The sequence below is a fragment of the Nematolebias whitei genome, chromosome 21 (genome assembly GCF_014905685.2).
Source record: "Nematolebias whitei isolate Nwh7 chromosome 21, NemWhi1, whole genome shotgun sequence".
NCBI classification, from domain to species: domain Eukaryota; kingdom Metazoa; phylum Chordata; class Actinopteri; order Cyprinodontiformes; family Rivulidae; genus Nematolebias; species Nematolebias whitei.
The window spans coordinates 30,914,934-30,925,721 of NC_056518.1; the positions used below are offsets into that span (position 1 = coordinate 30,914,934).

General features: G+C 43.4%; 1 protein-coding gene across 1 annotated transcript in view; it reads left to right on the forward strand.

The window, feature by feature from the left end:
- Window positions 1-5,113: 5,113 nt before the first annotated feature.
- Window positions 5,114-10,788, forward strand: part of ppp2r5eb (protein phosphatase 2, regulatory subunit B', epsilon) — an 8,011-nt gene continuing 2,336 nt past the window's right edge. The window contains exons 1-10 of the mRNA XM_037695110.1: window positions 5,114-5,308; window positions 6,115-6,216; window positions 7,058-7,150; window positions 7,257-7,387; window positions 7,600-7,659; window positions 8,638-8,746; window positions 9,322-9,375; window positions 9,999-10,049; window positions 10,134-10,253; window positions 10,330-10,457. Of these exons, the coding sequence (XP_037551038.1) occupies window positions 5,183-5,308; window positions 6,115-6,216; window positions 7,058-7,150; window positions 7,257-7,387; window positions 7,600-7,659; window positions 8,638-8,746; window positions 9,322-9,375; window positions 9,999-10,049; window positions 10,134-10,253; window positions 10,330-10,457 (974 nt within the window). The 5' untranslated portion in view covers window positions 5,114-5,182. The remainder of the gene's footprint in view (window positions 5,309-6,114; window positions 6,217-7,057; window positions 7,151-7,256; window positions 7,388-7,599; window positions 7,660-8,637; window positions 8,747-9,321; window positions 9,376-9,998; window positions 10,050-10,133; window positions 10,254-10,329; window positions 10,458-10,788) is intronic.

Consider the following 10,788-nt stretch of genomic DNA (forward strand, 5'->3'; position numbering starts at 1 on the left):
GAACAGGCGGTGCATTTGTGAACAAGTGATTTAAGTTGTGTTGTGGACCTTTAAAAAAAAAAAAAAAAACCAGGATGTGTCTCTACAGAAGAAATATCCAGCTGCGCTGCAGGAATAAAAGTAGAAGAAGAAGAGTTTACAGAGGAAGAAGAGTTTACAGGAAGTAGTCTTCAGACACAAGCAGGACTACAAAGTTTAAATTTGTTTGAACACTGGCAGATTTAAAGATTTATTCAAAACAACACGTTTTTTTCCTACACCCCGGTGTTCTGTGTAACTATGTTATCACCTATAATTCACCTCCATGACTCACTCACTGAATCTTTCATAAAACTCTCAGATCAGTTAATGAACTCTGAAATGGTTAGAAGACCACAGCAAACAGAAACAGCTGCGACTCTGTCAGTTTTACAGATGCTGAGCTAAAATCTGGTGTGGTAGTAGCTGAGAGTCCTCCCCAGCACAGACTCCGAGTGCAAACAGGCTCTTAATTTAAAGCCCCAGAACTCTGACCCGTGTGGTTCAGACATAAAGACGCTCTTTGACCAAAGTAATTTATATTATTTAAAGATGCATGACTTGTTTTAATGACCCTCTGGTACCTGAACGGACCAGAACCTCCTCAGCCCTGCAGTTTGTCGGCTGCTGCAGCAGAACCGCTCCACGAGTCCATGACTGACAGCAGCCTGTTGCCTCGCAGGAACACCTGAGAACATGGCGTTACAGGGACGTTCTATCTGGGTCATTCCATATATTTATATGTTCCAGTTGTTCCGTGACACGCGAGCTGTTTCCTGTGCACGACCGGTGTGTGTGTCAGTCACATATTTTTGTTTTTTATTAAACCTGAAAGTCAAATTAATGTGGATTATAATGTTTTCCAGTTTGGAAACCAAACTGTTTTTGAGCTATAAGCGCGTGTTGTTTCGTCTGCATTGTTTAGTTGTTATTGTTCAACGTTCCTTCCTCTGACCGAGTTGTGACAATATGACTTTTGTCTGACGTGGTTCACTTTTTTATTTTTAGCTCAGAAAGTGCAGCTTGTATCAGGACTCCACGTTTCCCTCCCGCAGCGCCAGTTTGACCCAACAGAACCGTGCAACACATCCATACTTTAGCTTCCTAGCATGTTACTGATGGTTGCCTTTCTGCTGTTTCCTGTCCGCAAGAAACACTGAGTGTGTAGTTCAGCGTTCATTTCGAGATTATTTTATTTGCCTTAGAACACGACCCAGTTTGACTTCTGCAAAAAGTAAAATATTTGTTAAAGTATCCAAGAAAAAACTTAAGTTGAAGCTTTTTGAAAGTGGTCTATGTTAAATATAGATTTTGTTAATTTGTACTGAGTCAGCAGTCATTGCTGCGCTTCATGGTGCCGTTTGTCCCAGTCGAGTTCCCGTAGCTTCCTGTTGTAGAAAATTGTTGCAGGAAAGTTGTATGTTTTGAAATCTTCACTAAACCCTGAAGAGAGTCTCGGGAATAACTGAGGTCATCAGAAGAAGTCACTAAAAACTCTGAAACATTGGAGTTGTGGATAAGTTTCCAAGATGCTAATATCGTTAGCGCCGCTGTTCCTCTAAACATACTTTCTGTTGGCTCCTGGTGTTTTCACCGTGAGGCATCTAATCCCAGGGGTCCTTAAAGATGTGTTACTGCACACACTTAGTTTTCATTCATGTTCTAGATGTTTGTGTTTGGCACGTTCTCCATGTTCTGGATCTTGTCAGCTCGTTCTCCTGGATGTTCCTAAAGGCAGGGCGGACAGATGTTCTGACGTGTCTGTTCTCGGTAATCCTTTACGTAACGTTCTCCTCTGTGGCCTACAGGCTGATTATTGACAGCGGGGGCTGCTGGGACACCAACAGGAAACACGACAAGTTGCACCATGTGTGTCAGCGTTCTCTTTGTTTGCTGCTGCAGGTGTTGTCGTGTGATCAAACGTTCTTTGTAGACCATATCTAAAGACTTCCTGAGTCTAAATGAGGAAGTGATCATTTTCCAGCCCATCAGCTGTTAAGGACTCATACCTGGCGTGATTTTCTGTAACTGCTCGTGAAGGTGTGTCTTAAAGGACGCACCCGTGTCCAGAATCATTAACCTTTTATTAGAGCGAGCAGCAGTGAAGAGCAGAGCGAAGGTCACACCCACATCCCTCCATCTGCAGCTCTGGCTCTCCTCTCAGTCCTGTTTAATGTTTTCTGATGGCAGAAGGTAGATGCTGAAGTAAAACCTTCATCTTGGACTGACCGCTCCAAGAAATGACGTTCACACAGAGCAAGGACCTGCTGAGTTCATCTGCTGGCGCTGCCCGCTCTCTCATCCTGTAACTCAAAGCCACTCACATGGTCACTGCTTTTAGAGACCGGGGCTTTCCCGTCCACTGTGTGCATGCGTGCAGAGCTCTGCAGAGCAGTTTGCTGAATATCAGCTAAAAATAGTCCCGTTTTTTCCAAATAAACAATAATTATCATGGAAAATTAAAAATCTACCTTTTGTTGCTCTTTAAGTTTGTTTCTGCTCATATTTAATCTTTTACAAACCAATTTGTCCTGTTACTGAGTCCATTGCACACATTGTTCTACAGAGGTACTGACTTTGGGTTAGTCATGTGGGCCTACCTGTAGAAGGTTGTCCTGGAAGCATTTCCTGATTACCTTGACCCAAATAACGTTCCTATCAGAATGATCCGGACTGGATTTAGCTGATGTTGACTGTTCTGATTGTAATCGCAGTATATTGACATCATGACCGACTCTCAAACTTTTCATAACAGCAGCCTGCCTGGATGCATTTTATCTGGATTGTTTAGTTTTTCCTCCTTTAATTTTATGGTGAAATGTTAGCAGCTGTTCACATGTTTGCATTTTTATACATACAGTAGATATATATATAAAAAAAAAATAAATAAATGTATATAGTTTTTGATTAAATGTTTTCATTAGAAACCAGTAAAAGCTCCGCGGCGGCAGGGCTCCGGGTGTGGACGGGATCTTCCCTGATTTCCTTAAGGCTCTGGATGTTGTGGGTCTGTCTTTGCAACATTGTGTGGACATCAGGGGCAGTGCCACCGGACTGGCAGACTGGGGTCATTGTTCTCCTCTTCAAACAGGGGAACCAGAAGATGTGCTCCAATAATGGGGGCATCACTCTCCTTAGCGTCCCTGGTAAGGTCTGTTCAGTGGTACTGGAGAAGGGAGTCAGGTCACTGGTTGAACCTCAGTTTCTTCCGCAAGCTGCTTCCCCTGTGACCCAACTTCAGAACAAGCAGTAGAGGATGGATGGATGGATGGATGGATGGATGGATGGATGGATGCATGGATGGACGGACGGACGGATGGACATGTGAAAAAAAAGTCTTAATTAAAAACATTGCAGTAATCTTTATTTTGTCCTAAAAATCAGTCATATTGAAGAGGTAATTTTATTTTTCTGTATGAATATTTTAACAGAAATCTACAAAAACGTGATAAATGTATATTTTTATTCAAAATATTGGTACAAACGTGTGTCCTGTACTCGTGTAATACTGCCCGAGCACTCGTGTCTCTGCGGTCCCGGCTTCTTGTGCTGCGTGTGATCCAGCCCAGACAGACTCTGAACTGACCTGTGTTTCCTCTGAGGTTCTGCTGGACCTCATGGAACCAGGGCTCGGCATGTTTGGACTGTCCGAGTCTCCTGAGGGCTGTAGGATCCAGTGTGGAGCAGGAAGGACGCAGCACTCCACAGGGATCTCGTCTGCAGCTGTATTATAAAATCATTAAAGTCCAAATGAATTTCATCAAACATCTGTTTCTGATGTTAATGTTGTTCTCGTGTCAGCTCTTTGTGTTGGTGAAGAAACGTGATGGACAGCTGCTGGTTCTGATGGTTAGCTGCTCGTTTGGGCTCTGTTGTGTAATTAAACGGAGTTAAAGGAGTTCCTGCGGTCTGCCTGCTCTCTCGCTCATGCCGGGCCTCATTAGGCTTTGCTCACAGCAGTAATTAAGCAGCAGTGGATCCTCTCTTCTCCTGCCAAGGAGCCCACATGAGTCTCTGCCGCTCCGAAGCTGTGAAGCAGAATAAGATCAGCGCCGAGCTCAAACCAGGACAGAGCTCCAGTGTTTTCATAGACCGGTCTGGGGACGGATCTGGGCCACTCAGAAGAAAAATGACTGAGTTTCTTTGTTTTTGTTTGTTTCAGTCTTTAAAATGTAAATGTTGAAATTAAATTTTGAAAATCTTATCCAGAGGAAGTGAACCCGGCTGGATTTGTTTCACTTGTTGTATCCGAGGGCTCTGGGGCACGTTTACAGGACGAGCCACAAAATAATGCAACGCTTAAGTTCAAGCATCCCCAGGTTCTGTTTATTACTCACTGCAGGAGAACTCAGAACAAATTTACACCTTTATACCATAACGCTGATAATAAGACCAACTGTAAGTTTTTTGTCTTGCATAATAACGAATTATTTATACTTGTATATTATATTAAAATAAGTTTATTACTCATTCAGTACAGTTTAGCTGTTATACTTTGATGCATCTTTCTGTTGCTCCGTTACTGTGATGCAGAAAATGACTGTTTTTTGTTTTTTATCTATTAACGTTAAAGACTTTTAACTTGGTCTTAAAGCAGCAGAACCTCAGTCAGAATAATCAAGTACAGCTTATTGTCGACATTTTAAACCTTATTCTTCACCTAAACCAGGCCACTTCTGTGAAGAGAAGCTGTGAAATGTTAGTATATAAATGGAAAAACAGTCACTTTTCCAGATACTGAGCTACACCTTGGTGTGGTAGTAGCTGAGAGTCGTCTCCTACAGAACAGGTTCTGCGTTGTTCATTCAGAGCTCGTCGGACAGCAGCAGTTTGTAGTTGGAACTCGAGCAAACGCTGAGATATTCGTCTGCTGCAGCTTCTCATGTATCAAAGCCCAGTTCTTCTGGGTCAGAACATCAGGTCCAGGCTGCAGGTCTCTGTGGTCCTTCTTGGTTTGTGTCAGTTAGGTGGAGCTCAGCTTCATCACAGAACGGGAAACGGACATTTTGACCCGAGGTGTGGGTCAGCAGCATCATGGCTCGATTTATTGAAACCTCGACTCGGTTCTGACTTTGCCCCGTTTGTGTCGACAGACGTGCCGGCGCCGGAGCAGCCGGAGCTGTTCCTGAAGAAGCTGCAGCAGTGCTGCACCGTCTTTGACTTCATGGACACGCTGTCGGACCTGAAGATGAAGGAGTACAAGCGTTCCACGCTCAACGAGCTGGTGGACTACGTGACCGTCAGCCGGGGCTACCTGACGGAGCAGGCTTACCCCGAGGTCGTCAAAATGGTGAGCGGAAACGAACACTGGCGCCGTGGGGTTTGAAGTAAAGCTGGCACTGCTCTTCAGGTGTTGCATAAGCATTACAATCTATTCTTCAAACAGCTAAGATTAAAAATAAACATTTATTGGTATTTCTTAATGTTGGGACCAAGAACGACACCAAACACCAATGAATCGTTTCGTAAACTCCCATTTAGAAAAGTTGAACTAAACAGTTCGTGTCTTTATTTATGACTAATTAATTATCAAAGTATTCCACTTTAAAATGTTAAAGCACACACTTACGTTTTAATAAATCATTGAAGTGAACAATTGGATCAGTTTTTTTTATATTTATTTGACTTTTTGTGATAAAGAAACATTTTATTTATTTAATAGAAGTCACCTTCGTTGCTAATAATATCTAGACTTGAAATATTTTTTAAATCGTTGTAGTTCTACACCTCCAAGTCCCATCAAAGTTGTGTCAGGGCAGTGTACTAAAACATTCACGTACATTAGAAAAACAATTACCGTATAAGCTGATTTTTTTTCACACGCTGTGAACGCCGCGGTTTATTCATTCAACCTTTATTTCTACAGGTTAGTCTCGTTGAGCCTCGCGGCTCATTTAAAGAGAGACCTGTTTTTAACATTGAGTGATGACGACATGGACACAACGCCGCGGCTAATTTATAGATTAAAGAAACAATTAATGGTTTAACAGTGCTCACTTTCAGCTCTTTTCTCAGCAATCCCTGCTGGGGGTTCTGTTCAAATCCTCCTGGACTGGACCGGTTCTTGTGTTTTTAATGTCTTTGGTTTTCTTTCAGGTGTCTCACAACATTTTCCGGACTCTTCCGCCCAGCGACAGTAATGAGTTTGACCCTGAGGAGGACGAGCCCACGCTCGAGGCGTCCTGGCCTCACCTACAGGTCCAAGAATAATTATTTAAATTCTTAATAATCTGAGGTGTTCAAGTAACGTTTGTTTCTTGTGGGGCTCTGGAACTGAAGAGCCTCTTTCATTTGGTGTAAAAACATCTCGGCTGTTTCAGTGGCAGCCATAAGACCTGCTGCAGTTCATTAAAGAGGTGTTTCAGATATTTTCACGTGGAGTAAAATGACGGGTAGTATCTTACCTGCTGTAGACGGCTCTCTGAATGACCTCGGTTTGTAGGAGAAGTTGGAAGCTGCTGCAGCAGAGACGGAGGCTGCTTCGTCTTCATCAGGGAGGGTTAGAGTTTTAACGCTAAACCTTTAAAGCTTTTTCTGTAACAGTAATTAAATATGAAGAGTTTCTATGAGGAACGTTTCATTGAAATGATTTAAACTCTTTACTTTAGACGTTCTGTCCAACTGAAACTGGTTTCACTGAGTTTTGTTTAAATTTATCAATATTCATGTTTTCAGTTGTTAAAATTTTATATTCACCAAAGAAGACACTTTGTAGGTGGAAAAAAGTGGATTCAATCATAAAATAACATTTAGAAATTTTAATAAATTGAGGGAATTGGAGATTACTTTAAGCCCCACATTATAATAGAAGTACACTTGATGCTAATGGTATTTGTTTGTTATAAAATGTAGTTTCCATTTGATTAAAAAGTTTATTTTAAATTAAAGTTGAACCAGGAGAGAACAAGGAAATGATTCACTTGGAAGGCAGTTTATGAAACCTTTTTGTTGCTCAGAATTCTGATTGTAGTGTTTTTATTGACTCTGAGGGTTTGGGTCAGGAAGAACAAGTTCTGACCCGGTTTCTCTCTGTTTTCAGTTGATATACGAGTTCTTCATTCGGTTCTTGGAGAGTCAGGAGTTCCAGCCCAGCATTGCCAAAAAGTACATAGACCAGAAGTTTGTCCTACAGGTGACGACTCGAACCGACTCGCACGGTTTTCCTCTGCTGTTTGTCCCTCGCTGATGTTTTCTGTTTTGTTTGTTTCTCCTCTGTTCTTCTGGTTTTCTGGGTCCAGCTCCTGGAGCTGTTTGACAGCGAGGATCCCAGAGAGAGGGACTACCTGAAGACGGTCCTACATAGAATCTACGGCAAATTCCTGGGGCTGAGGGCTTTTATACGAAAACAGATCAATAATATTTTTCTACGGTGAGTTTGTTTTCTTGTTTTGGTAGATGGATTAGCTCCTGCTGAGACTATCATCAATAAAAAGTTTAGTTCGTCCTGTTGATCATAGATTCAGCTCCGTTTGTAGAGTCACTCACTTCTGGTAATCCCACCAGCTTCTTTGTGTCAGTACCAGTAAATAGTCTGGTCCTTTTTTTCCCCTCTGTCTCGCGTCTCTTTTCCTGTCCTCTCAGGTTTGTTTATGAGACGGAGCACTTCAACGGGGTGGCGGAGTTGCTGGAGATCTTGGGGAGGTATGTTGAACCCTGCGAGCCTCCGACACACACTGGCTGTTCCAGCTGATGCTCCAGCAGAGCTCTGCTCCTCATTTAGTCCTTCAGGGAACATAAATTTACAGCATTAAATTAGACTTTTTGTTGTGGATTTCTTTACTTTACAGCGTTAAATCAGTCTTTATGGTTTGGATTTATTCCAGGAGGATTCTGGGTGTTTTCATTTTAATATAAATAAGTGATTTGAAAGTTTTAAAAGTTTAAACTAAGACTTTTAGCACATTTCCCAAAGTTAGAATTCATACGAGGACACTTCTGCATGCTGCAGGGACTCGAACCACAATCTTTTGATTGGATTGTGACCTCCCAAACCTGCTGGTCCTGTCCAGGTCCAGTTCCAGGTCCAAAACCTTTAATTGGTGAAACTGAGAGAATAGCCATGAGCTTTGACCTTTAACCTGTTAACTGTAAAGCCAAAACCGTTGACCTGCTTATTGAGACCTTTAGAGTCTGACCTTTGACCTGTTTACTGAGGACTATAGTTTGACCTTTGACCTGCTGACCGAGGTCTGTAAAGTGACCTTTGTCCTTCTAATTATTGGCCTATAGAACCTTGACCTTTGACCTGATAACTGAGGACTGTAGAGTCTGACCTTTGACCTACTAACAGGTCTGTATGACCTTGACTTTGACCTGCTTATTGAGGACTGTGGAGTTTGACCTTTGACCTGATAACTGCGGCCTGTAGTGACCTTTGACCTGATAACTGCGGCCTGTAGTTTCTGAGATGAAGCTCATTTCTCTGAGTACTGCACAGTCTGACCTTCAGGGTGAACTGTCTTGTGAAGAATCTGTGGAATGATGGACAGTTAGAAATGAGCTTTGACTCCTTTGTTCAGTTTTATTCATTTCTTTCTTCTGATGTTGTTTCAGTATTTAAAGCTTCTGATGGTTTGTTGTAATAATCAACTTTATATTTGTCTCCTCTCCCCCCCCCAGTATAATCAATGGTTTTGCTCTGCCGCTGAAGGCAGAACATAAACAGTTTCTGGTCAAAGTGTTGATCCCCCTCCATACTGTCAGGAGTCTGTCCCTCTTCCATGCACAGGTAAGAACCTCCTCCGGCCTCTGATCTCACCTGAATGCTAACGGTTTCATGGCTCTTAGCCACATTTGTTACAGACGAGGTTATTAATCAGTGGGAGGGCTTGAAAAAGAAGCTAAAATGTTTCAACCAAATCCAAAGTGAAGTCATCACGCCCCGACCTCCATAAATCCTCCATGTTGACCTGGGATTGTTTTAAAAAGCGTTAAAGATGGAAAACCAGCAGCTCAGTCATGGAAAGTCCAACTTCCTGTGACCCGTTTAAACTGACTGATGGTTCTGCTGCAGAGATCCAAACGGGACCGGGTTTATCTCCCACTGACAGACGAGTCTGCAGCCCGTTCCTGACTGAGCTGCAGGTTCTGGTGTCAAACCTGTTTGGTTTCACTCTGCAGAGTGAGACGGGGCACACTTCTTCTGCAGGGCATTAAAAAGTACCACATTTGATTGGCTGATTTCTGCAGAAACTCTGAAGCTCACAAACCGGACCTGGACCTGGTTCTGTTTACGTTTGCTGCAAGCTGTTCTTCTTAATGAAACCCAGTTGAAATGATGTTTTTGTGTTTTTTTCTCTGCAGTTGGCGTATTGCATTGTACAGTTCTTAGAGAAAGACCCAACATTAACAGAACCAGTAAGTATCAGAACACACGGCGTTTCTAATGCCGTCAGAACCCTGGACTGGCGTGTTGTCCCTCTTCTTTTCCTGATGAATGTTCAGAGTTTGTCAGCTTCCTGTCACGACTCTGATGGAGCTGGAGTTCATCCAACCACAGCTTTCCCCCGCTCAGACGTTGAGCTTCATTTTTATAAATCAGAGACACACTGATGCTTTAATGCTCATGTTTATTTATCCCTAAAGAAAACTTCGAACTGTTCACGTTTGATCTTCAGATGGTCCAACATATTCCAGCTCTTCTATCAGAACCGTCTGTAAATTCAACTTCCTGACACAAATCCAGCTGTTGCACCGTATTCAACCAAACGTACCAACAAATATCAGAAAGCGGTTCACGTAAATCGAAGCTCGTGTCTTCGGAGGCTCCGCAGGTTTCCTTCCTGTCTCTGGATAGAAACCAGACGTCGGTCGCTCCATCTGCCACCACACTGCAGGGACAGATGCAGGTTCTTCTCCCTGTCCTGCAGAGATCCTCTGCTGAGCTTTAGACACGCTGTCAGTCCAACTTTCACCCGTTTAAAGATTTTCTCCACGACTGAGAGAGAAACTGAAACAAGACTTGTGTTCTTGCTCCTCAGGTCATCAGAGGCTTACTGAAGTTCTGGCCAAAAACCTGCAGTCAAAAAGAGGTAAGGCTAATTTTGTTTAATGTGTGTGCACATGCGTGTGTGTGAGTGTGTGTAGTAACCCCCCCACCCCCTCGCGCTCTTCAGGTGATGTTTTTAGGAGAGCTGGAGGAGATCCTGGACGTTATTGAACCCACACAGTTCGTTAAGATCCAGGAGCCACTTTTCAAACAGATCTCCAGATGTGTTTCCAGCCCACATTTCCAGGTCAGTACCGAGCTCGGGTCAGGTTCTGTTTGTCTCAGCCCAGCTGGTTCTGAAGGGTCCGTGTGTCCTCTGTCAGGTGGCGGAGCGAGCTCTGTACTACTGGAACAACGAGTACATCATGAGTCTGATCGAGGAGAACTCCAGCGTCGTCCTGCCCATCATGTTCGCCAGCCTCTACAGGATCTCCAAAGAGCACTGGAACCCGTGAGTCTGTTTCCAACGTTCTGTTTTCCTGTTTTCTGCCTGGTCTGTGAACGCACCACAGCTAAGTGCTGATGTGAGCTAGCAGCAGCAGGTTTTTGCTGAGTGACTCCGACTCAGCGTGCTGTTTTATAAAGGTCACAAATGTTTAGGAATAAAGACAGGAGATGACACTGTCTGTCTGCCTGTCTGTGGTCTCACTCAGCTGTTTGTGGTCTCACTCAGCTGTCTGTGACCTCTGACTCAGCTGTCTGACTGACCTTTGACTCAGCTGTCTGACTGACCTTTGACTCAGCTGTCTGACTGACCTTTGACTCAGCTGTCTGTGACCTCT